The sequence below is a fragment of the Silene latifolia genome, chromosome X, assembly GCF_048544455.1.
Source record: "Silene latifolia isolate original U9 population chromosome X, ASM4854445v1, whole genome shotgun sequence".
Taxonomy (NCBI): domain Eukaryota; kingdom Viridiplantae; phylum Streptophyta; class Magnoliopsida; order Caryophyllales; family Caryophyllaceae; genus Silene; species Silene latifolia.
This window is the reverse complement of record NC_133537.1, coordinates 338,355,713-338,383,212: the sequence shown is the minus strand read 5'-3', so window position 1 is coordinate 338,383,212 and position 27,500 is coordinate 338,355,713. Positions and strand designations below refer to the sequence as shown.

At 36.5% G+C, this 27,500-nt stretch overlaps 1 protein-coding gene across 4 annotated transcripts; it reads left to right on the top strand.

Annotated features, from left to right (window-relative positions):
* The first annotated feature begins 769 nt into the window (after positions 1–769).
* On the top strand, positions 770–12,760 carry LOC141619265 (sister chromatid cohesion 1 protein 4). 4 transcript variants are annotated; one of them, XM_074436293.1, is made up of 15 exons: positions 770–1,682; positions 3,741–4,002; positions 4,148–4,239; positions 4,364–4,413; positions 5,153–5,211; positions 5,443–5,551; positions 5,703–6,585; positions 6,678–7,124; positions 7,882–8,023; positions 8,314–8,450; positions 9,218–10,233; positions 11,381–11,414; positions 11,803–11,911; positions 12,004–12,133; positions 12,320–12,760. In XM_074436293.1, exons 1-15 carry the CDS (start codon positions 1,559–1,561, stop codon positions 12,416–12,418), a joined length of 3,693 nt encoding a protein of 1,230 aa, XP_074292394.1. In that variant the 5' UTR covers positions 770–1,558; the 3' UTR covers positions 12,419–12,760. The 4 variants fall into 4 exon arrangements, 3 of the variants coding, with proteins under 3 accessions (XP_074292394.1, XP_074292393.1, XP_074292395.1); XM_074436292.1 differs by having other exon boundaries at positions 947–1,682; positions 6,675–7,124; XM_074436294.1 differs by having other exon boundaries at positions 949–1,682; positions 6,684–7,124.
* Positions 12,761–27,500: the final 14,740 nt, after the last annotated feature.

The window sequence follows — 27,500 nt, the reverse complement described above, 5'->3', positions numbered from 1 at the left end:
CATTTTTCTTGAGCCAACTCTTCATCCGCAAAACCAAAAACAGTTTTCAGATGATAATCTTCCGACAAATGACCGAAGATGGGAACCGTTGCTTCCTTTGACTGACTTATTTTCGGCAACGAAACGAAAGAGGGAACCACTACTTTCCATGACATATGACATATGATCGTGTTCCAAAGTGGGTAGAAGTTTTAGGAGTGAGGGGACACACCCTCAAGACAACCTCGGATATAGGGGGTGAAAAAACTCGATATTTTTCCCAAGCATCAAGTTATTGTAGTCATGAGTCGAAATAAGTAACCTCTCGTAGACGTGTTTTTCCCGAGGTAAGCGAGTTGACGATTAATAAGAGGTTATTATAAGACTCGTTACTTATTCAGTGGCCCCGCATTTTCAATGCCTTGTTTTCATACATCACCCTATAATTTTTTATCAAAATTTCTAAATATTTCAAATCAGGTTACTTAACATGTACCTTAACGTTAAGGCAATAAAGCCCCTAACTAATAAAAACACATATAAAATTTTTAAAAGGAATTTCTTTTTCTTTTATTGAAATACAAAATATTTCCATTTTTTTAATGAGATAATAATAAACAAATTTTATTTATTAATAATAAATATTTTAAACATCCGCACTTAAAAATTAACACAGATACGAAATATTACAAAAATCGTCTCCAAACACTTTCTTCAAATCTCCCACCAAATCGAATCAACTCTCAAGTCTCAACATTATCCAAATTTTCCAAAATTTTGAAACTAATTCAACTTTGGCGCTTACTCAAAATCTCAATTTTTTTCACTAAAATTTCAAACTACAAAAATACATATCATCACTTCATCAACTAAGATCTAAACCGTCCATTAACACACGTGTCCTACAAATCAACGGTCATAAACAACCCAACATTTCAGTTAAAAGACACACTAGATTTTAATCTTTCTAAAAATCTTCCTTTTAAAAAAAAAATTAAATTAAATTAAATACTCATTTTCTCTCTCTTCACTTCGTTGAACTTCGATCTCGATTTCTACAGATTCCTTCGATTAAAGTTTGTTAATTTCAACTTTAATTTGCTCAATTTGTGTTTATCGGCTGCTTAATTATCTTATTAAGCTGAAAATTAGGGTTCTTTTGGTGTTTTGATAGAAAAAATTGAGCACGTGAAGTTAGGGATTTGATGAATTGGGGATTTTGTTGTTGAAGTGGTTGTGATTGTGTAATTAGAGTTTATCGGTTGGTTAATTACTGTATTAAGCTGAAAATTAGGGTTTATTTGGTGGTTTGATGCTTCAAGAGCTGAAGAATTTGAGCTAGTGAAGTTAGGGATTTGCTGTATTAGGGATATTGGAGTTGATTTGCTGTTGTATTTGTTTTGATTTGGGGATTTTGATGGTTTTTAGTGGAAGTTAGGGTTTGCTAATTTTGGAAGTAATTAGTAATTATGAAAAAGCTGCAGAATTTTAGCTGAAATTATTAGGGTTTGCTGAATTTGAGTTGAATTTGGGGTTTTTGTTAGAGTTTAAGTAGGAAAGTTTGAGGAAGAATTAGGAAATGTTTTATTCACAGTTTATATTGGCTAAAAAGGGGCCTTTGGGAACTATATGGATTGCAGCGCATTTAGAGAGGAAGCTGAGGAAGAATCAAGTTGCCGATACCGATATTGGTGTTTCTGTTGGTTAGCTTTTCTCGCTTCATTTCGCACTTGTTTTGGATTTTGTTGTTGTTTGTATGCTTTGTGAATTTGCATGTTATTGGCTTTTATTAGTTTTTTTCTGGTGATTGTTAAGCTTTGATTGTTGGTGGTTATATGTATGATTTGCGCGTTAATATGGTGGACCATTTTAGGAAGCTATTTGAAGTTTAATCAATAGCTGGTGAGATTTGTGGACTTTGCCGTGGTGTCGTAGGATTACTTGTATGATTCGCGTGGGAATTGAGCTTAATGGATTCAAAAGGATGAAACTTGGGTGGTTTGTATTAGGGTGTGAAATGTGTGGTTTTTATCGTTACCGAATTGGTTTAGATTCGTTATTTGCTATTGATGTGAATCATATGGAGCCAAAAGAATGGAAGTTTGGCGATTTATGTTAAAAGCGTGGGTTGTGTGATTTTTGCCATTAGGGATCTGGATTTTATGCAGGATTTGTGCTGTTATAAATTATCATACCAAATGGATCTCAGAAGATTCAAATATTGGAGATATATATGCATGAGTGTGGAATGTGTCATTTTTGCCATTAGTGAGTTAGCGTAAATGCATGAGATGCGCCTTAATTATCTATAAAATCAAATTGTATCCTTTTTTCAAGTATTGACCCTTATAATAAGTTGCAGATCTTCGATGGTGTTAGAATTTGGGCAGCGGAAGTATCGTGGACCCAAACGTCAACATAGATTGTTTATGTAAATGGGAGTGATACACTTTTATAATTGTGGGAGAGGATGTAAAATATGTGATCTCATGTGGTGATACACAATATAACGCATTGTATAAAAGCCTACTTATACAACTTACGTGACTTTAAACATCTATAACTATTAATGTATATGCTCCTGTAACTCCCTCTTAGTTTAATGACATTCAACATGGATTATAGTAACAACATAAACTTAATGTAACTTAAAAAGTTAAGTTACACAATTAAGTGTCAAATTCCAACAGATGGTTTTCTAATTCGCTATAGGTTGCATCGTAATCGTAGAATAAGTACCAAATATGCCGGTCAAGGAAAGTTTGGCATATCATTAATATGCCTTTTTTGGTAGCTCGAATGTGAAGTGAAGTTAGTAAGAAGTTACGTCTACATTCTTTAAAAGTTAAAACGAGATCTATTAGCTGATTTGTGGGATCGAAAGCAACCAATTCTTGTCTTTGATTCTGTGATTTTTTTTTGGATTTTCGAGTCTACTGCTACGCTGTTATATGCTATTAGTCTATTACTAAGGAAATACCAAGTTTTTACGAGGAGTTCTTGTTATTTGCAGCCTGTTCGTCTACTTAGGCATATAGGCTAAAGGCTAGTTTGTATACATAAAATTTTATTTACGGCTTACTTATATACTATAAGTGTGTCACATGGAAAACAATTAATATTCAAATATAAAAAGATACCAACTCAGCCCTTCCTATTTCCTGTGTTTCTCCTCGTTGGAATACCATAACATACGTTTCCCATCACCACCATTTGTCACCGCTGGTACTTTTAATATCTTTTTTCGATGGAAGATGACGGCAACTCGCCAGAAATATCTATTATGGCAATATTCTTCTTCAACGTTGTGACACTTCATATGGAAAATGTCTCTTTCATTTTCTTTGATGCTGGTTTCTATTCAATGGGATATTGTATCTGATTTATTTTTATTTTTTAATATTAGAACTCGAGAGTTTGTTTGCTTGCATTTTGTATTTTCATAGGACTTTCAGGAAATTCTTTATATCTGTAACTGTGCTTGCTCGATATGGCTTTGTAGGATGCACGTCTTTCTTTTTGTGCATATAAAAAAATGGCACCACAATGTTAAAATTCCCTTCCAGTGGATTGACTTCATTCACCTCATATACATGTAAATATGTAATGCATGTGTACTGGCTGCAGAAAATTGCAAGGGTTTGCGTTAGTGTGTTTTTGGAACAGTTTGATGAACTATGAGGAAAATGTATTGTGGCTGTGGTAGATTTTCCAACTCATGATTTAGATGCTTATATTAATATTTTCAATTTTTGCTTCAGATTCTATCTTATGTCCAGATGTCCCGATTGCTCTTCGTTTGTCAAGCCATTTATTGCTTGGGGTGGTTAGGATATATTCGAGGAAGGTCAATTACTTATTTGATGATTGCAGTGATGCTTTGCTCAAAGTCAAGCAAGCTTTTCGCTCCACAGCAGTTGACTTGCCACCTGAACAGTCTAAAGCACCATATCATTCAATTACATTACCGGAGACTTTTGATCTCGATGATTTTGAGCTACCGGATAATGAGATATTTCAGGGGTTAGTAACAATTGCAGATTCTTGTTTCATGATGTAATGTTGACAGAAGTATATTTACATAAATCATGACGTAAATTTCTAAATAGAAACTTGCAGTTGTATTTAGTACTTCCCTCAAGATTTAACAGCTCATAATATCCTGCAGAAACGATCGTCATGTTAGTACCAGGGAGCAAATTACGTTGCAGGACACTATGGATGGTGTGGCTTTTCAAACATCACAATTTGGGCTTGATGGTTAGTGTGCATCAGCTTGGTTTAATGCTGTGATGCTCTATTTGGACAATTTCACTAGCATTTTCTTTTGGTGGTTCTAATTATCTTGTGTTTTGTTTGCCTAATCAATTTTTGATTCTTGCAGAGCGTTTTGGTGATGGTGATGCATCTCAGATCGGTTTGGATCTTGATGAGGTAATTAGCTTTTTAGCCGTTACTTTTTTCATTGGGTGCTGGACTGCCATTTTTGCTCTGTATGAGTATCATTTCTTTTTTTCATGGAAATGTTATTGTATTATAGGACAAGGAAAGCCTCTGTACTTTCTAACTAGTGCCATGGTCCTTTCAGTCCTCACTTATAGAACTACAAACTAACCTGGCCCTGATACTGTGGTGATTTTGCCGATAGATGGGCTCTATGCTGAATATTCTATTATTGCACTCAAAATAGTTGCCTTCTGGAGCTTGTTGATGCAACAATGTAGTGATTAACCTTATAGAGTCCGCCTTTTACCTATTTGCCCATGTAAAATAATTACTCATCTGTCTATACGGGTGTGTTCTGACTTTGAATTCATTTTTTTAAGAAGCCGTGTTGATTGCTTTTCCTGCAACTGCTGTGAATTTTGTTGTTCTATGGTTTTGAGGTTTCATAATATTTGATATTTGATGTGAATGGTTAGGGTAATAAGACTGCATAATTTTATGTACCTTGACCTATGCAAAATTTACAAAGTTCAACAAGGCTTTGATGTTATATTTGTTCGAATATGCATTCACCCCTGAAGTAAAATAGTACATAGAGAAGCAAGATCAAAAAAAATGTGTTGGATTATGTGTAGGTTAATTGTAACTTATCATCTGCAAGTGAGATACTGAGATGATGAAGTTTTGCGCCTCCTATCAGCTTTTTACTTTATTTTTCAATCTTCAGGACCTGTTTTTGGAGAAGGGAGATGCTGCAGGAACTAGTGATGCTTTAAACAATACCGGGTAAGAGGATATATATGAGCATTCAAATTCTTGATCTTTATATCGACAATTTATCTGTATACTTCTTGGTGGATTTATCTTTTGCTATCCTTTGGTTCTAGATTTCCAGTTCATGTTTTCAGAGTTCAGATTGTAACTGTGACTTCCTGAAACAACAGGATTGTCTAAAAATAAGTGATATGCAGCAATGTCTTTTATCTGCTGGTTGATAATTATTCTATTTTATTGCAGAGCGGATCAGTCCTCTGCCAAGGAAGCTACATCTTTCAAAGATGATGAACATAGTGAGAGAGCTTCTGATCTTGCACTAAATGCATCCACCAATTACTTCAATATCCAGGTTAGGTATCTAATTGATCTTTTGGAGGTGTTGGTTTTCAATTTCATTTGGTGAATGAAAAGACTGCAAGATTGGATGACAATTTCTTTTGTAATTCTCCAGTAAATTGTGAAGAAACAATGTTGTAAACTCTTTGCTGCTTTATGTTCAGGCACCCTCCACCCCCGGACTGATGGAAGAGCCAAATTTGCCTAGTCCTCAAGAAGCACTAGCCAGCGATGATCATATGGACGAGGACCAAAACATATCTGAATTGGCAGCAAAAGAAGTGTCCGGAACTGCATCCAGTCAAGTGGAGCCTTCTTATGTGCATAGTCTTGGGCTCAATTCCGATGGGAATCTCCACCAGTTGGATGAGCAGGAAAATGAACATGTGATGTCAGAAACATCTTTACCTCCAAATGAGGCCGTTGAAACTACCCCAGTTGGTGATGCCCAGCCATTTAAGTCGATTGAGCACATCGACGAAACACATGATGTGGATAGTTCAGGAAATAAACTGGAATATATTCCCCTCCTAAATGAAGCAGTTATGGCTGTTGATAGCCAATCCGTTAGAAGAGACTATGATCAGGATGAGGCCGACTTAAATATGGGTGGGAATGTTATTCTGGCTGAAGTCCATGATCAAGATACCTGTGTAGATGTTGGAAAAGCTGATCGTAATGGCTCGTATATTCCTGACTCTGGTATTCACTCAGAAAATATGAATTTTGTAGTTGCTGAAGAAGTTTTTAGCGCTGAAGAAAATGAAACAGTAACGCTGAATGATGGTTATCAATGTCAGAAATCAGATCAACCCTGTCAGAACCTAGAAAATTTTAATATATCAGAAAATAACGGAATTGAGAAACTGTCAGTTTTCAGTACTCAAGTGCTTAAACCATGCAATTCGCATCACCACAATATTTGTGAAGTGGAAGAATTGGCTGATGTCTCTAGGCTTTCAGCTGAAACTGATGGGTTCTGTTCAATGGGCTTAACTTCTGCGCCGGATAATAATAATTTTACTGAGATTTCAGCAGTTGTTCAAGGTTTGTTAGGGTTCCCAAATTTTTAGATTACTGCACTTTTTATTTAAGGCAATTGGTTTTGGTTATTGATTTGGTACTTTTCAATGAAGTAGGAACAGATTCAATGATGCCAACCTCGAAGGTAGATTGGATGGCTCATGAAGGCTCTGATGCTATTACGAGTACTTTGGACAGGCCTTTAGACAGCGATCGCTTGCGAGATGATTATTTTGCGACACAAAATAACTCGAAAGCTTCTGATTTCTCTGCGCCTGAGAAGTTGCTCTCAATGCCTAGTCCAGCTGTTGGTCAACCTGATAATCTTGCTGAGTGTACTCCTGGTGTAGAGGTTGTTGCAAGAGATGGTGATTGTATAGAGGCCGTAGAAGGAGATGGGGATGCTAGTTTTGAAACCTCATTATCTGGAAAGAAAAGAAGTTACACTGAAAGCACCCTGACTATGCAGAGTCTAAATTCAGCAGCGTCTTCTAATGCTGATCAGTCTAAACAATCTGTGGAACTTGTTCCCAAAGATGATGACCTTTTGTCGTCAATTTTAGGTATTGACATTTTATCCAATCTCTTCCTGTTTGACAGAAGCAAACAAAACTCTTAATTATGGTTGGCTTGATGATTGATGACACCATTGCTTTTAGTAAGAGATTGACTTACGTTGAGCGATCTCATGTACAATGGGATGGATATCAAGTAGTGCATCAGTTAGCTAGGCTACTCCTTGTTGGTCTAGATAATGACATAAAATACCAGCTGATATTTCAGTCGCGTCACACCATATATTAAGATATCGCCTTTACTGTTATTTCCATGACTTTATCTATAATATCCAATGTTTTTTGGAAAAAGAAAGGTCGTAAGAAAGAGAAGGTCGACTACAATCATTGAAATTTAGTCAAGTTTCACTTGAGGAAAAAGTGAAGATTATCACATTTTGTATACATTTATGAAATTATGGCTGCATTGGCGATTCTTGACCCTTATTGTGTCTGGACTGATGCAGCATTTTAATACTATTGTCTAGGACCTAGGTGGATGAAATTTGTTTAAAAGGGAGGTTCTGACTTCTGAGTAAGATTGATCACTTTGTATCTATGAACGTCATTCATATAGATAACAGTTGATTCCCTTCTCAGTTTGAAAAAAATATACCTGTATGTTGGAAGGCTGTGAAATTGTCATGGTGTTTTGTTGTATTTCGTAGTATTTCGTTTGTTAATGTCCATAGTTATTTCTTTTCTCTCGTGTGTCTGTTTTTTTGCCACATTATATTAGTCATTTTCTAATTAACTACTGTTTCAGGTGGGAGGTCTACCGCATTTAAATTGAAGCCTACTCCTCCAGTTTCTGATCGTTTACCTGCCAAGCGCCAGCGGAGTTCTGTACGCCCTAGTGCTCTGAAGCGCAAAGTGCTTCTGGACGATTCTATGGTATTGCATGGCGAGTGAGTATTACTTTCTTATGGCTTCTATTGCTTTACATTTTTGTACTCTCATTAAAAAGATGATCCATGTTTCCTGGATTACAAACCATAAGAGCTAAGCACATGGATTTAGATGAGGATTACTTTATAGGTGGTACGACTTCTACGTATCTCTGGCGGCAAGTTGTGAATTTAAGTGTTTTGTGCTGATCTTCTTCTTCACTTGCAAGACAACATCGTCTATTTGTATAGTCATCTTTCTTAGCAATTTCAGTCAGCAAGTTCTAAGCCCTTTTTTGTTTACATCTCAGCATGATAAGAGAACAGCTAACAAACACTGAAGACATTCGCCGTGTGCGAAAGAAGGCTCCGTGTACGCGGCTTGAGGTTTGGGTGCTTCAAAAACAATTCCTGGAGGATGGGGTTTTCAGTGAACCTTTATTTACAGGTATTTTTATTGTTGGAGACAAATAATTAGGTATGAAAAAAAAAATCTTGATAAATATCTCGAGGCAATTTAGCTTACTTTGTGGTTTAGGCACAAATTTTCCTACGGGTATTCCTGATTGCGTTCGTTGGCTGTATTTTGTTATCTTTTTTGGTTATTGGGGTGGACGGGATTGTCTCAGATGTAGGCATCTGTTCGTGGGTTCCAGTAATTGGTTTGGTTTATTTCTTTATTTCACGTCTTATTATCGGGCTACTCTGTATTAATTGTTGATCTCTGACACTGATATCTCATTCTAACAAATGGTGTTGTATACTTGTATCATGTTTGTTTTTCGTCTTTTTTCCTCTTGTTTTGCCTTGATAACCATGGCGTTTCTGCCATACATATCCAAGGGCACTTTTGTTTGATTCTGTGTATTGCCATGTTTAGGTTATCAAATTTCATATACATATCTTGAGATTACTTTTTTCGATTGTTAAGTAACAGTCATTCGATGTAGTTTACGATGCAATTTTCATCTTGGGTCATTCGGAAACAGTCTCTTTGTGTTGCTAACACAAGGGTAAGACTGCGTACATCCGGCAGAAAAATGGACCCATCAAAAAGCCATTGCCAGCCAAGCTGCGGGAGAGGGTCTGGTTTCCTCTAAAATAAGGATCAAACTCCCCCCTTACCCTGCAATTTTTTGTGCCATTGAGGCACTAGGGTAATGTTGTTGTATATCTTGAGATTGCTTGGCAACTTGTGATAATTGTTTTTTCCAGGCCTGCTCCCAGAATTCAGATGTATGCATAGTCAACCACGTGATTTGAGTGGAATTATAATTGTTCAAGATGGTGGAAGCAAGGGTACAATTGAGAGCGACCCCTCTTCAAGGTTGATGTATGCAGCAGTCGAAACTGAATCTATGATGCCTTCTGGTGCTGTCGACAAGGGGAAGCAAGAGCATGAGGTTGATGCCCTCCAGAAGGAACTGGAGACGTTTGATAATGAGGTTGCGAAACAGATGTCTAAGCCTGATGTTTCAGGGAAAAAAGTTGAAATGGAAATTTGTGATCAAGCTGGTGGTGAAGGAAATCAACTGGTAGCTTCAACTGCTGAGCCGACATCTTTAGTGACTCTTGTTCCGGAAGTTGCTTGTACTTTGAATAACTTAAAAGACAACGCTGAAGTTGATGTACCTTACATAAATGAGATTGCTGAAGTAGTAGTGTCTGAGGACATTGATGCATCTCGTCCGCCAATCAATCAGGATAATCAAACGGAATTCACTTGGAAAGATGTTTCAACAATGGAAAAGGTATCTGAATCAGGTAGAGAAGACCAGAAAGTAGATATTAATGTTAACGAAAAATCAATTGACGAAAGTTTATTGGAGAAGGTCTCGGTCGACACAGATGCAGTTATGGAGGATGTACAGGGTACTTGTTCTTCCGCAATTCAAGATATCCCAGTTGCTGGTGCTCTAAATTTGGAAGGCGAGGGTTCTCCAAAAGCAGACAAGATCATCGAGGAATTTCATTTGGGTGAATGCAGACTTGAAAATGAGGAAGAAGTTAATGTCTCCGATATAAGACACGATGACTGCTGCCCTATGCCAAATAATTTTCTTGAAGAGGACGTGAAGATAGATCATTCACGTATACTAGAGAATGATTTGAGCTCTCACGAAATTCAATTGAGTGGGAAGGAAGATCTACAGTTTTTGGAAACAGATCCCACGCTCATGACTGATCCTGCGACCGTTCCTAGTGAATTCATTAATCCTGCAGACATTTCTGTAAGTGTTTTTCACATTGCTATTCTTGAAATCAGGGAGGTTAATTTTGGTCTCTAGTGTCTAAATGAATGCCAGTTACTTTTATGTAGTGTAGAGAATGAAGAATTAAAGATATGCATCAGTAGATAGTGTAATCATTTTCACTAGACCTGTGCCAAGCTATGTTACTTCGACACTTCATATGAGCTCACGTACCCGTGTCCGACATTCGATCCTTGGTCATTGGTATGACACTCGGACACTTCATTTTGGACCAAAAACTTGACAATTTTTCATAAAATAGCCGTGTCCGACACTTGGATACGCACCCGTGTCCGACCCTTCAAGCCGAGTCGGAGTAACATAGGTGCCAAGGGGAAGACGAGGTCTTGGTAAGTTGGTATGATGGTAATGTGGTGTGGTTAGTGATGGCTAGGAAAGGGGTAGGACGACCAGAGCCGGGAAGGACTGGAGGATACCGACCAAGGAGCTAATGGGACTTAGACGACTTCTAAAGGGGGTTTAGGGGGTGGCGGGGATTTTTGAAGGAATTTGAGGCATTTGGAGAGTGGTGGTAGGCTGGCAGGAAATTGGTTGGGATGGGTATAGGGTCTGATTTTGGTGTGTGGATGGGAGCTGGTTAGGGTTAATGAAGTGAATATATTAGTGTTTTGGTGTGTGGATGGGAGCTGGTTAGGGTTAATGAAGTGAATATATTAATGTTTTTTCTACAATTTGTGCAAAAAGTAAATGTATAGAATTGAATGGAAAATAGGGACTAACAGATAGTATGAAACTATGAATGTATGATAAAACCATATAGAGGAGATGGAATCCTCCAATGAAGTAAACGGAAACGAATCAAGTCCTCCAGAAAAGTAAATGGAGTTGGAGTGCTCCAAATAAGTACGGACTAAATAGGAAAACAATGAAGACATTATCAAAGTTGTGCTTGAATATATTGCTTTTTGTGTATTATATCTCTTAATCTCTCTGACTCTATGCATAAAAACCATGGCATTCTACTAATGCTGTAATTCTCTACCACCAAATATCCCCAAAATATGAGAAAATGGAACAAATTGAGTGAACATGTCCCTGTTCTGTTCTTGTGGGAATGATTTTTGCTTTTTGGAATAACTGCTGATAGTCTTTTGCCTCAATACAGGACTTTGGGACGGAGGTGATAGAGCATGATACAGGTTCATTTTTCCTCGCGTTTAATTTGTCGGATTAAATTTGCATTCTGCTGTCACTTTCATCCCTCCTTACTCTTCCATTGTTGCTACTGTATATTAAGTTTTTCGAAAGTCAAGTATACTTGCCGCTAACAGCATTATAGTTTTGTGTCCCAAGCTTAATACATCCATATATTACAAAAATACCTTATGGATTCAGAATGACAAGAACTAATGTTTATGTTATTGTTCTCGCACCTCAAAAGCGATATAATGTTTTTGCTTCCCTGAGCTGCAAAAAAATAAAATAAAAAACATCAGTATCTAATCCTAATTCGTAATTCTTTTATAAAGTGGATTGTATCTCTGTGGATCAGTTGGAGTATTTTAATATTCTCTTCTGGTCTTTCAGATTTTCTGAATGTCGATGACGACAATGTTGACGAAGATTATGAGGATGATACAATCAATCCTGAAGAGAAGCGTATGCTAGACAACAGTGGCTGGTCATCCCGTACAAGGTTTGTGCTAATTTTGCTCGATTTGTTTTCAGTGGCCAGTGTCTCTTCTGGCATCTAAATTATCTGTTCAACTACGTTTCGTTTTTGTTCAGAGCTGTTGCCAACTATCTTCAAGTCTTGTTTGAAAAAGAGACTCAGCATGCCAAGATGGTAATCCCCTTGGAGAGCCTATTAGTTGGAAAAACTCGTAAAGAAGCATCCAGAATGTTTTTCGAGACATTGGTACGTTGATTTATGTTTATATTGCTTTTTCTATACTTCTCTTTTCTACTACGAAGTATATATACTGCCTCTCTTCCGTTTATGCCTTAATTTCACCTCCACCTCACAAAAGAGCGTAACAGTATATTAGGATTCAAATGTATACAGTTTCAGTTTGATGCGCTGATAAAATTTCTTTTTCCGCAGGTTTTGAAAACAAAGGATTATATCGATGCAAAACAGGACGACTCATTCTGTGATATCAAAATAAAGCCTACAGGAAAGCTTTTGAAGTCAGAATTCTGATCTCACTCAATAATCAATATACATGATAAGAGTAGTGAATATCCAATGTACTCATCGACTCATCGTAGTTACTAGTTAGTTGACGTAGCTCAGATATCAGCGGGATGTGCTCTCTATGCCCCTCATTTATTCTTTAGCGAAAATACCAGTCTTCTGCTTTTATTTTTACTGTCAATTGGTAGGTTAACAGAGTATAGGAACAGTTGGTTCCGATTTAGCATGTTTGTAACTTCATTGTTCAATTATGTGTATATTTGTAAAGTCGGCGTTAGACGTACTACTCAGTACTAGTACATCTCAGGACCATGTATGATTAAGTTGTATAATTTGTTTGCGATCATCTTTACTGTGAGCTTTTAAGTTATCATTGAAAGGGAAGATAACTTATGGTTGAAAAAAATTGCTGTATAAAAATGATATGAGAGGATGGTAATTTTTACATAAACATGATTTGTTTGAAAAAAAAAAATATTCATCACAAAGATTATAAAAGGTAAATATATAAATGAGACGGGACTATTACGGTCAAAGTGTTGCTTCGGAAACCAGCCAAAAGTAAATGGGTATATTGAATTGGATCATGTGGTATTAGAAATGGATGGGTTGTGAAGACGGATCATATTAACCCAATTATCGGTTATTAGTTCACCATAGGCCATCCCTTTACACAACATTCCTTACTCGAGCCATTAATTTTTGTGTTGCGTTTTTTTTGTAAGATAAATTTTTGAATGATTATAGCTACTCCCTCTTTTTCATTATGATGTTCCACATTGGTTTTTGAGGAGTTTTTAAGAGGAATGAGATTTGTAGTGGAAAATGGGGGAAATGAAAAGTACGAGAGAAAATGTAGGGTCACAAGTCTTAAGAATCACAAATTATGGACTAATAAGGAAACTAAAATATCTTAGTGAATTTGTCGTTTTAGGAAATGTTATAACAATGTGAATGACTTCAATGACAGTACCAATTTTTTTTTTTTTTTTTTTTTTTTTTTGCATTTAAAGATTGAGTCGTTAAGTGGCTAAGCGACTTTGGTTCAAATCGCTTTGGCCCTCAGCGAGTGATGTATTTTATCCTCTTCTTAGTTTTTTCATATAGTAGAAAAGGTATTAGTCGTTTGGGGGGAGTGATTTCCATACGAACCTAGTTTCGGAGGTGACGTTTTGTCACTGTAATACGGAGTAGTATATTTTTAAAAGCTAAAGCGGGCACTTACAATTTACAAATCTCACAAAGTCCTGAATAAAAAGTTTCTTGCAAAACCGAATACCAAATAGTTCGACGACTAGTGAATGTAAAAAAAAACAGAATACCAAAATGTTTTGAAACCGGCCTAATGTCCCTTGAAATGATTCCAAATGATGAAAGTATATTCTTCATCATCACAAATCTATACAACCTTATTAAAAGGGTACCTAAAATGCCAAATTTTATTGTGACATGGCACAATAAATTATGACATGGCAAATATAAATGTGACATGGACTATCAATCAATTATAGAATTCTTCCTCTTTCTATTGGCTTTTCATTTCTGCTATGCGTTATTACTAGACTCAATTTAGCACAAGTTAATTAATTTTCTCATGCAACTCTTCACATGGTGCATTTAAGCTCTCTTTGAGAATCAGCTTGACCGAGCTTTTTTGAGTTATAATGCTTAAAACTATTCAGCTCCAACCTATTAATTACTTCTAATCTAATTAACAGAGGAGGTGAGGAGCCTTTAGTACCAACTTATCCAGGTTTATATAAGCACAACATCCAACCCCGTCAAAATTTCAAGCCATTATATTGAATTGTTTATTTGATTATATTAGGGGGACTATACTTTGTTATGTATTATTCTCATTTTTTTATGTTTTCCCAATAGTGTATTTCAGTAGCTTGTGTTCTTAGTTGACAAAGGTGAAAAAATGTGTAAATAGTCATGCCCGCTAATTTTTATTCCCGTTGTTGTTGTCCAGGCTTAATAATGCAAATGGATGAAGAAGACGTATGGATTCGAATCGAGGCCGGGCTATTGAGTTGGTTAGCTTTTTCAAATTAATTGATAATTCACTGTGATGGTTACACTTAAAATGAGGTGATGATTATCTAACATTCTTTAATTATTTTATTTATATTTATTTAGATTTTAGATAATGTTAACTTTGTCAATTTTTAATATTTTGGTTACACTATATATAATCTTTATATACATGCCTTTAATCTTCTACACATATATAACCATCATGATGAGTTTTGTGTATCATGTGGCTCACCATGTTTAGTCGCCAGGCTATCTCAGTTTCACAAATTGTATAACACACTCCTTAAGATTTGGTTGCACGACCAACCCCAATGATGGTTCTTCATGAGTTATGCTTCTTTGTATGCATGGAATTGAAGGGATTCTTTGAGGCACTTGTAGGTCAATTTTGCTTTCATTGCTTAACTTGCTCTGAATTAGCAGTAATATCTATTTTCTATATAGTACTCTCTTCATTCCACTTTTATTGTCATACTTTTCATTTTGGGAGAATTTAAGAAATATGGGTAAATTTACAATTATATTCGATTCCTTTAATCATGAAGCTAAGAGAAGGGGGATAGTCATTTTGATAAGGGGAGTGGTAGTTAAAAGATTACATACTCTTCATGAGTAAAATAAATAAAGTATGTAAATAAAATTTGGGAAAAAAATGACAATGAATGTGGAGCATATAAAATATACAATGTCATATTAGAGACAATATCACATAACGAAACTTAATCATATGATAATGATCAACTTATCTAAGTAAATGACCCCTTATTATCTTGAATATATACTTGATTTTACGTAGGTATATTGTTGGTGATGATTGAGCATTGGGCATCTTTTTCGGCATTTCCGAACTTTACATTGATTTTGTATGTGTAATACATCAAATATAAAAAATATGGTTTATATTTGCCTTTGAAAATTGAAATATCGATAATTATTGTGATAGTCTGTTTGTATAAGCGAGTGGTTTTTTATACAAAATACGAGTAATAATTTTACACTTTTACGTGTTAGTCCGTCTTATTCTATAATTTGTATCGAAAGAAGATGCAAATATATTTCATACGGAGTAGCATGCATTGTAGTTATGCTGTGAAAGTAAGAAGTAGAGACGACACTAATTGGTCTTATAGGTGAGGAATGAGAGTGAGATATAAATGTTTAGCCATATTTATTTAACCATTTTTACATTTGAAACCCATGGTTCACTCAATATATAGTGGTAGATACATATGTGAGTGTTGCTTTTGCATTTTATTAACGTAGTTCATGGACAAACATTACTCATTTATGGACTTTTTTCCATTATTTTTCCATACTTTACCCTTCCCCAAAAATCAAAATAAACAAAAACTCTCTAACTCTCTTCCTCGCAAAATTAATCAAATCCTTCAAATTACATAATTATGAACGCTAAATTTCATGTCGATTAAGTAATAATTCTAATTTATTAACTTTAATAATAATGCTATATCAAATTAGGGGATTAACTTAGACAAATAAAATTAGGGTTTTGCATATAATTATGAAGAGCAAATTAGATATTACTCCCTTTTGAAATCAACTTTTTTAAAATTACTCCCTTTCAATTTTTTTGCTAAAATTACTTCCTTAAGTTACATTTTTTGCTAAAATTGCTCCAAACACCAATTTAAGTGACTTATTTCGTCTATTTTTGAACTTATTCCGTTTGTGGCTTAGTCAATCTATACTTTAAAAGGTATAACTATGTAGACAAATGCATGAGAGTTCAAAAATAGAGGAAATAAGTCACTTAAATTGTTAGTTTTGAAGCAATTTTAGGAAAAAAAAATGCAACTTAAGAGAGTAATTTTAGCAAAAATGCAACTTGAGGGAGTAATTTTAGCAAAAAATGCAACTTACGGGAGTAATTTTTTAAAAAAATTCAAAAGAGAGTAATTTTAAAAAAGTTGATTTCAAAAGAATGTAAAATCTAATTTACCCTATTATGAATGTAATTAGGGTTTTGCAGTTAAGCAGTATTACTCGTCGGACATATATAAACAATACGATAAAAAAATAAAACTAAAACAGATAAACCCGTGAATTTCACGGGTCACAAACCTAGTTCTAATTTAAAAGGAGCATATATGTCTTAATTATAAGACGAGTCAAGTATTATAAGACAAAAATTAAATGCATTGAGATTATTAAAGAAACACCTTATTGCATCATCATATTGCCGGAGAAAACCAGAAAGGAGGACAATAAGAGGATTTTGAGTTGTTTCCATCATATATTGATTCAATTGACTTGTCACTCAAATTGAAAACACCTGAATCATGTCCTCCAACTTTGTCATCGTCACAGAAATATATACAATTGCTCCTACAACCTCCGTCCGAAGCAGCAATGCACATCGTCTCATTTCCGCCCACAAACAACGCAACATTCCCTATCTCGCTCACCTTCTCCCAACTTGTTGTAAGAGAACTATACTGATACACCTTGAAAATCTCGGTCTTGTAGTAATTAAACAGCTTTCGTTTATACCTCACAATAATAAACATATCATCGGCTGATTGAGCAAGATAAGGGTGAGTTATTATGCCTTCCGGATTTGGTAATAAATCGTAATAATCATCTATATAAGGTCCATGCAAGTATTCCTTGAAATCTTGAGGCTGCTTAGTATTGTGAATATCGTAGGTGAACAACTCTCCAGACTCGTCCAAAAAGACCAGCGATTTCATTTTGTTACAGTATATAACGTCCATAAACCCATGAAGGCTATCAGGACAATTGATTTGCATCCATGAAGCGTCTCCAGGTCTCGCTACTGCAACAAGAAAATAACTATATTGTATTGCCACCACTAACCACGGCACATTGTTGTCGCTCTGCTCATCTTGTGGCACTTCGAGCACAACGACTTTAAATAAAAACATCTTGCGAATGGTTTTATCTCTGGCACGCTCCCAAGCGTGCCAGAATGTGGTTTGAACAGGTAGAGGTAATTGGGATTTTGTAAGAGGGTTAAACAAGTGCATCCGGCGGTTAAGACTCAATATCACAATCCAACCATAACGCGAACCCCAACACGCTTTCCCATAAGTTTCGTAGAGGCTTAGGGTATACCCCTTGTTCCGGTTATGGCTCAAGTTTAACAACATCCTTTTACCATCTTTGACATTCCAGTAATAATCATCGTCTACCAGAAGGTCGTCCTCATCGTCCTCATCGTCCTCATCGGGTTGATCTTCGTCCTCACCGCTACTAGTATAGTAAGAATCATCATCGCTAGGATAATCATGCATGTGTTCTCTATAGCTTCCGGTATCAGAGTAGACTTCATCATCATTGCCGTCGGTTAGCATTAGCCAAGGCATTTGACGAAGCCAATTTTTTCGAAGGTGGAATTTATTGCAAGCACGAGCAGCATGATTCCATGTATGACAAATGCTAGAGAAAACAATAAAATCGTCGACTGCTAGTAAATGGTTTTCGACAATTCGTATTAGTAGATCGGCAGGGAGTTGAGACCAATTAACAGTAATCATCCTGTTTTTCAAACATAGGAAAGAACAAACATATTAGAGCGACTCCTAGATGTCAGAAAACAGGATAACATTATCCATTATCGTACACACACATATATATACTCCCTCTGATCCACACCAAAGCTAAGGTAACATTCACATTTTGGTAGTCAAACATCGAAAACGTTGACCACGAATTTCGTTAAAAATATGAAATTTTGAAAGACGAAAATTATATATATAGATTTGGTATGAAAAAACTCTTCATAAAATACGGTCAAAGTACCGCTTCGAAGACCCACCCAAAAGCAAGTGTTATCTTTGGTGTGGATTAGATCGGAGGGAGTATATGAAACAGATTATTATTCAAGCTAAATCATAGTATAAACTTGTGTTACTAATAAAAGTAGATGGATGGCGTTCAGGCCTGGCATAACTTTGTACTCCCTTCGATTTAGCCTGATGTTCCCCTTTTATTAAATGCTCCTAACATATATTAGGGAAAGGGGAACTATAAGCTGAATAGGAGGGAGTAATAACTAATAAACAAGGGCAAGTTCAGGATTTAAAATATGGTGTAGCAAAATAATTAACAAGTTGCATAATACTTCATAGTAAAAATACTCTATTAACGAAAGATAATGAATAACAAAAGACGTTAATAAAAATATACTCTTTCCGTCTTACTGTAGTAAACTAAAACGGACGCCTTGAGAAATTATTTGAAGGGAATTAAAAATAACCTTTCAGAATCCGCAATCGGCAATGCTTGCATTGGTTGAAAACTCAAATATGAAGGTAGACAGACAAAAGGAAGAAAGAAAATTAACAAAGTGAACTTTTTAGTAGTTGATTAGGTAAGACTTCTATAATACGTAGGACTGTAAGACTTGTGTATTGTGTAATAATAATTGTGTTGTTATTATAATCCGTTAGGAAAATATATAATATGGCTTATAAGAGGACATTCCAGGCCGCTCAATAATCTCCTCGGCATATTTCAATTGAGAACAAAACAGACCTTCGGGATGAGCTTTGACCGAGTTACCTAAGAAGTAGTGAAGAGACGACCCAAAATAGAATCACGGAGAGCATCATAGGAGCATGTTAAAATTATGTCGTCGATATATAGTACTCCCTCCTATTCATCATTTTCTTCCCTATTTCCTTATTCCTTATTCGGAGTATTCAGGTTTTCTTCCCTATTTCCTTTTTTGGGTTGGTTTGTGTGGTCCAAATTAAATTCCATGTGGGGTAGTGTGTTTTGTGTGGTCCAAAATCGGTTTCTTATTCCTTGTGCAAAAAGGAAAGGGGAAGAATATAGTGAATATGAGGGAGTAATAAGTAAGCAGTATTACTACCTTGTCGTAGAACGAATAAGGAATGATCAACCTTGCTTTGAGTGAAACCAATATAAGTGGTGTAGTCGGCAAAGCGATTATACCAAGCACACGGTGCTTGTTTAAAACCGTAGAGGGACTTCCGAAGGAGGCAAACATAATCAGGCCGTGTTTTATCCCTATAGCCAAGAGGCTGGTACATATACACGGTTTCTTGAAGATCGTCACGTAAGAATGCGTTCTTGACATCAAGCTGATTCATGGGCCATTTCTTGGATAAAGCAATACTTAAAACCATGTGTGTAGTAGTCGGTTTGACCACCGGACTGAATGTCTCCTCGCAGTCAATACCGACCTGCTAAGTTTTGCTATCACTTACAAGACGAGCTTTATACCTTTCAAATGAACCGTCAAAATTCATTTTATGCTTAAAAATCCATAAAGACCGAATAACATTCACATTAGGAAGACGTGGGACAAGTTCCCAAGTCTTATCGCTAATCAGAGCGTGATATTCGTCATCCATAGCCAGCCTCTTTCCAATTTCGGTTCGACAAGGCTAACATGGGATTACGGGGTAGTGGAGATATGGCAATCGTAGTGTTTAGACTAAAAACATGTTTTGGTTTACTGATGCCGTGATCAGCTCGTGTCACAAGTTTGTGGACCGTGGGAAGAGGATTAGATGAAGTTGGACTAGTAGGGGAGGTGGGATTTGTAGGGGAGATGGACTGGTTAGCAGATGCACTAGGGGAGGGGATGGTGTTCTTGTTGTGGCGGCGAGTATAGACGCGTAAAGGAACAAAGAAGTGTCGTCTGGTAGGCTTGGGTGCGGTCTGTGTGTGGGTAAGGTGGTGGAGTACATACGGGGAGATACCATCGTCTAAGAAGTCATAATGATTAGAGTCAGGGCGTTGCTCTTTAGAGAACGGAAAAGTAGTTTCATCAAAGATAACATGACGGCGTATTTTCATTTTATTAGACTTGATATCAAAACATTTGTAACCATGATGATTCTTGGGAAAACCAAGAAAAACACACGGAGTAGACCGAGCTTGAAGCTTATTAATTAATTGTAGTAGACGGAAATAAAGGATAGCAAAGGCACCCAAAAACATGCAAATGGGTGTATGAAGGGTCTTTAAGGTAGAGCATTTTTAAAGGAGTCATTAAACCTAATGGTTTGCTTGGAAGAATGTTTAGAAGATAAGTGGTCGTTTGAAGAGCATGATGCCAAAAAGACGCGGGAACGGAAGTATGGAGAAGCAAAGTACGTACAATATTGTTAACGGAGCGAATTTTTCGTTCGGTCCTTTCATTTTGCGGAGAAGTATGCGGACAGGATAGTCGAAATGACATGCCATGTTGCGCACAAAATTCCCAAAAAGGACTGTTGTCAAATTCGCGTCTGTTATCACATTGTATATTCTTTATTTCTCTATGGAATTGTGTCTGTATAAAATTGCGAAACGTAACAAATATATTAAAGACTTCAGATTTTTTAGCAATTGAGAAAGTCCATAAGAAATTTGTTTAATCGTCTAACAATAACAAATAATATTTGTGACCCGCCGAACTGAGGATCGGAGAGATCTATAAGTCGCTGTGAATAATGTCAAAAGGCATAGTAGTGCTATTATCAGAGACCAAAAAAGGTTGTTTAACATGTTTACCAAGCGAACAAGATTGACAAATAGTGTTTCGAGAAATCGAATTACAAAGGATCAATTTATTAAAGCTTAAGGGAATTAAAAATAGCAGCTCCTAGATGACTAAGACGATCATGCCACAAGGACGATGTAACACCCCCATACTCCAAGTACCTTACCAGGACCACCCAGGTATAAGGATGTTACCATCTCGGTTACCCGAGGCAATGATGATCATAAGACAATAACGAAACAACAATTAAAAGTATAAGTTTAGTGAATGAAATACAATCCAAAACCAAATACCCAAAATACGGTTACATGTTCTCAAAACCAACTGTCTAACCAACTAAATAAAGTGTCTGATAAACTAATCAAACTACAGCGGAAGACTCTATCATCTGAAGGTGACACATCCCAACTAGCCCATGTATCTCGACTCATACCTGCTCAACAGCTGCTCACCATCCCCGAATGGATCACCACAATTTTTAAAACAATTAAACGGGGTTAGTACTAATTACACAATTTATATATATATCAACAATACAACAAACAACACAGCTCAATCGTCACAATTACACTCCAAACTCCATTACCAACTCCACAATACTGACTACACTTTTGTAGTCCTGCCAGAGTACCCATCGCAACAGGTTACTCCTCACCGCCAGTGGGGGACCGCAGCCGTTCCCACCTAAGCCCCGCTCATCTCCATTGAACAATAAACCCAAATCCATTAATGTGCACATCCCTTCTGTGGCGGGTTCCACAGAAGGCGAATCATGGGCGTGAAGCCACTCCCGCAAGTGACTCCACTCAGCCAGGGACGCACCCCGAAGAACACAGACAGATAAACAATAACCATAACACCAAAATCAACAGCCGTCTAAACCAATCAACAATATAGAATCACAACCGTCTGAATCAATCAACAATCACTAACTACAGCACAATCACCACACATATCATGTAACTAATACTGAGTAGGGAAAACCCTACCTGGAATGCAATACAGACAGACGATCTCAACAGCTGCTATCAAAAAGGCTCCTCTACGAATTCTCCGCCTAACACAATATCACATGTATCACTAACTATACAAAACTACCACAAATCCCCCAATTCCCAAAATTAGGGTTTAACAAAACTTAATAAGATACATTAAATTCGGTACTTAGATCTTACCCTTGACGCAAGGATCACAAATATGTAAAGAACGATGAATTCCAACCTTCCAAGCTCCGGGATTTGTCAATAATGCGAAGAATGCGAAGTACCTAGGTTGAATTCTCTTTTTCAAAGTAGTTAGGTTTGTAAAGCATATTAAGAAAGTGATGGAAGTGTTTATATACTAATTCGCATTATTAACAAAACCCGACAAATCATTACCCGTAAACCTCTGATGGCTCTAACTCTTCTAGGAATGTTTTCCCTGAACTCACAATTGATCTTGCTGAGTGTAATTAGGTTTGTAAAGCGTATTAAGAATGCGAAGTACATAGGTTGAATTCTCCGGGGCCGTCATAAGAGCTTACGAATGTGCATGAGTCACTAGGAATGTTTTCCCTGAACTCACAATTGATCTGTCACTAGTGACTAGCCTTACGAATGTGCATGATTCTAACTCTTCTAAGAAGGTTGAACAAAGCATCAAACCTCTGATGGCTCCAACTCTTCTAACAATATTCCCAGCGACACTACTACTAATGTATTTATGGTCCCCTAAAACCTATAATGTAATATTTAGATGTGCTTACAAATGTTCTTGACATTTGATCCTCATAATATCTCTACTGCAGTATAATTATAAAGCCAAAGCCAAAGGGAAGGGGACACCTACAACCAACACAAGTAAAGAGTTTCAGGGAAAACAGAATAACAAATTGTTCAACAACTAATCAATAGGAAGGACATAATTTTCTTTCGCGTGTTGCCAAAAAAAAAAAAAAAAAAAAACTTTCGCGGAGATACAAGGGGTACCCAACCGTCACAATAATAAACGAATAAAAAACAAAGTAAAAAAATATTTTGAAACCTGCTTAATTTCCCTTGAAATTATTATACTCATCATCATATTGCTGGAGAAAACCAAAATGGAGCACAATAAGAGGATTTTGAGTCGTTTCCATCATATAGCGACTCAATTGACTTGTCACTCAAATTGAAAACACCTAAATCATGTCCTCCAACTTTATCTCCGTTGAGACGGTAATTGTAACTATCATCGTCACAAAAATATATACAATTGCTCCTACAACCTCCGTCCGAGGCAGCAATGCACATCGTCTCATTTCCGCCCACAAACAACGCAACATTGCCTATCTCGCTCACCTCCTCCCAACTTGTTGTAAGAGAATTATACTGATACACCTTGAAAATCTCGGTCTTGTAATTGCGATTACCATCGAAATAATAATTTCCAAATAGCATTCGTTTATACCTAGCAATAATAAACATATCGTCGGCTGAATATGATTCAGCAAGATAGGCGTACACTATTATGCTTTTCGGATTTGGTAAAGCGTAATAATCATAAATGCAAGGCCCATGCATGTATTCCTTGAAATCTTGAGGCTGCTTAGAATTGTGAATATCGTAGGTGAACAACTCTCCAAACGCGTCCAAAAAGACTAGCGATTTCAATTTATTACAGTATATAACGTCCATAAACACATGAAGGCTGTCGTGCCAATTGATTTGCATCCATGATGCGTCTCCAGGTCTCGCTATTGCTACAAGCGAATATCTATTGTGTATTGCCACCACTAGCCATGGCACATTGTCGTTCTGCTCATCTTGTGGCACTTGGAGCACGACCACTTTTGATAAAAACATCTGGCGAATGGTTTTATCTCTAGCACGGTCCCAAGGGTACCGGAATGTGGTTGGGGAAGGAAGGGGTAGTTGGGCTTTTGTAAGTGGATTAAATAAGTGCATCCGGCGGTTAAGGCCCAAGATCACAATCCAACCATAACGCGAACCCCAACACGCTTTCCCATAAGTTTCGTAGAGGCTTAGGGTATACCCCTTGTTCCGGTTATGGCTCAAGTTTAACAAAATCCTTTTACCATCTTTGACACTCCAATAATAATCATCGTCTACCAGAAGGTCGTACTCATCGTCCTCTTGGGGTTGATCTTCGTCCTCACCGCTACTAGTATAGTTAAAATCATCATCGCTAGGATAATCATGCATGTGTTTTCTATAGCTTCCGGTATCAGAGTAGACTTCATCATCATTGCCGTCGGTTAGCATTAGCCAAGGCATTTGACGAAGCCAATTTTTTCGAAGGTGGAATTTATTGCAAGCACGAGCAGCATGATTCCATGTATGACAAACGCAAGAGAAAACTATAACATCGTCGACTGCTAGTAAATGGTTTTCGACAATTCGTATTAGTAGATCGGTAGGGAGTTGAGACCAATTAACAGTAATCATCTTGCTCTGCTCTTCAAACATAGAGGAAGAACAAACATATTAGCGCGATTCCGGACTAGATGTCAGAAAACAGGATAACATTATGAGTAAATTAACAATTACTCCCATTTATATACCACTTTTCTAAAATAACTCCCTTATGAAAACTTTTTAATAATTTACTCCCATAAAATGTTCTCAGTTCAAAAGTTGCACCCATTTCGTCTTTCCGGTGAAAAAACTTTTTTTATGACCGTTTTACCCTTGGTGTATTCTTTTTTCTTTCTTTTGTCCTTTGTTCTCTCATCCTCTCATTCAATTCAACCAATTCATCTCCTTCATTAGACGTCACCTACTTCCTCCTCATCTCAACATCATCTACCTCGACACACCAAGATCACGACCATCTACTCTCTCCTGCAACACCACCCTCGACAACATCAACTACCATCACGGCATCACCATGGCTGCCATTCACTTAATTAATTCCGACTCGGTGTCGAAACTCCGTCCTCTGTCAATCATTCTCTCTAGAATCCACTGTCGCAAGCTCCTTCTCTGGAATCCGCTCTCGCAGCCAAAGATCCTCTTTTCTAAATTAATAGCGCCTTCTTTTAACTTCGCTAATATGCCTAAAATGAAGCATCAATGGCTTTGTCCCCAGATTTTGTCCACTTAATCAATTCCGACTTCGTAGACTTTTTCGTTCCTTCCAGGCCATAAACACAATGGCTATGTCCCCAGATGAAGCATCATTTTCATAACCTGACCTCTAATTCTAGGCCTAATATGATCCGTACTGCCGTACATTCTTCATTACAAATTTTCTGGGTTTTTTTTTAAATTTGAAATTAAGATTTTTTATCAAATTTAGGGGATAAAATTAGAAATTTTATGATGAAAAGAGGGGAAAATGGACATATTTGTGAGTAGAACATGAGCAAGATGAGTACAAATTCTTACATTATGAGCTTGAAGAGATGTAGAAGGGAGAGAGAAACCTAAGTGTATAATAACATAAAGAAGGGCAAAACAGTCATAAAATTAGTCTTTAAATCAGAAAATTTGAATTCTGACGGAAATTGTCCCCGGAATGTGTAAATGGGTGTAACTTTTGAACTGAGAACATTTTATGGGAGTAAATTATTAAAAAGTTTTCATAAGGGAGTTATTTTAGAAAAGTGGTATATAAAAGGGAGTAATTATTAATTTACTCTAACATTATCGTACATTCACTTTTTGGTGGTTAAAATTTGAAAACTTTGACCACAAATTCTGTTAAAAATATGAAATATCGGAAGACGAAAATCATATATATAAATATATACTCCCTCCCGGTCACTATAATGTTCCCTCTTTCTCGAAACGGATTATTCAACTAATGTTCCCCTTTCTATTTTTAGAAACTTTTACTCTTATTTTATTCATTCCTCTCTCATATCACCAAACCCCACACAACTCTTTTACTTCTATTTTATTACTTTCCTTTATGTTTTGGCCCCACAATTCTTTATTTAACTACTAATAATTCATCCCTCTCTCCTATCACCAACCCTACAAAACTCTTTTACTCCTATTTTAATATTTTTCCTTAAGTATTGTGCCCATATCAATTGGGAACAATATAGTGACTATGAGGGAGTATATATAGATTTGGTATGAAAAAGTCTTTCATAATATATCAGCTGTCGGTAGGAGATACTTCTGGTCAACACAAAAAAAAAATGGTCAAAGTACCGCCTCAAAAACCACCCAAAAGCAAGTGTTACCTTTGGTGTGGATCGGAGGGAATATATGAAACAGGACTATTATTCAAGCTAAATCATAGTATAAACTTGTGTTACTAATAAAAGTAGATGGATGGCGTTAAGGCCTTTTCCGGCATAACTATATACTCCCTCCTATTCAGCCTAATGTTCCCTTTCATTATAATACTTCTTACATATATTAGAGAAAGGAGAACTATAGGCTGAATAGGAGGGAATAATGAACAAGGGCGGCAAGTTCAGGATTTAAAATATGGTGTAGCAAAATAATTAATACGTTGCATAATACTCCATAGTAAAAATACTCCATTAACGAAAGATAATCAATAACAAAAGACGTTAATAAAAATATACTCTTTGTTTTAGTAAACTAAAACCGACACCCTTGAGAAATTATATGAAGGGAAATAAAAATTACCTTTCAGATATGACGGAAGAGTGCTAGGTTGAAAACTCAAATATGACGGAAGACAAAAGGAAGAAGAAAGAAAATTAACAAAGTGAATTTTTTAGTAGTTGATTAGAGTAGGGGAAAGTGGTATGCGTAAGACTTCTATTATACGTAGGACTGTAAGAGACTTATGTATTGTGTAATAATAATTGGGTTGTTATAATCGGTTTCAAAATATATAATAGGTCGATATGATTCGAATTTCGAAGTTGTCCGAAATGATTAAATTTATTACGACTAATTTTTATATTTGCTAGTACTAATTTTGTGAAAATGGAACTCCACAAATTCCAACTCCGTAAAAAATAATACGGAGTATTAATGTTGTCATCCGTAAATTTAAAATAATAATTAAAACCAACCCGTTATTTCTAGACGGGTTGATTGATTGATATCTTGATATAGTGAAGTAAAGACATGCTGTATATATATTGATTTCTAGATTGTGATAATTGTTCGAGTTTGAGTTAAGGTAAACATGTTTTAAAAACCGTGAAATTTTTCTGAAGTTCTCTCAACCAATAGTAAGAGGGGGTCAAATGCGGGCTTAGGTTGGACATGGGCCGGGCTCACATTAAATTTTCGGCCCACGGATAAGCGGGTTAGCGGATTTGGGACGGGTTAATGGGTTGGACCTTTGTATTTTTCTTAAAAATGCCTTGTCCATACCTGCTTATTTTGCGGGCGGGATGAGGCGGATTCAATGGACGGGACGACCCACGAACAACTCTAAAGTCCAATACCCATCTGTTGATCTATGAAAGTCGTCAAGTATTCATGTAATCATGCTGCTCTTACATGCAATAGGTTGCAACTCAGAGAAAAATGGACTCAGAGCCAGGGTCGACACGATCCTTATGTATAGCTCGGAATTCATGATTTCAGAACATGATAAATTTTTAAGCACAGTACAACAGCATTGATC

Excerpts from the sequence above, each read along its gene's own strand:
- LOC141619265 (XM_074436292.1), top strand. The coding sequence starts at position 1,559 with ATGTTTTATTCACAGTTTATATTGGCTAAAAAGGGGCCTTTGGGAACT. Across the intron at positions 5,552-5,702 it reads CCAATTACTTCAATATCCAG|GCACCCTCCACCCCCGGACT; the intron begins GTTAGGTATCTA and ends CTTTATGTTCAG. Across the intron at positions 6,586-6,674 it reads GATTTCAGCAGTTGTTCAAG|TAGGAACAGATTCAATGATG; the intron begins GTTTGTTAGGGT and ends TTTTCAATGAAG.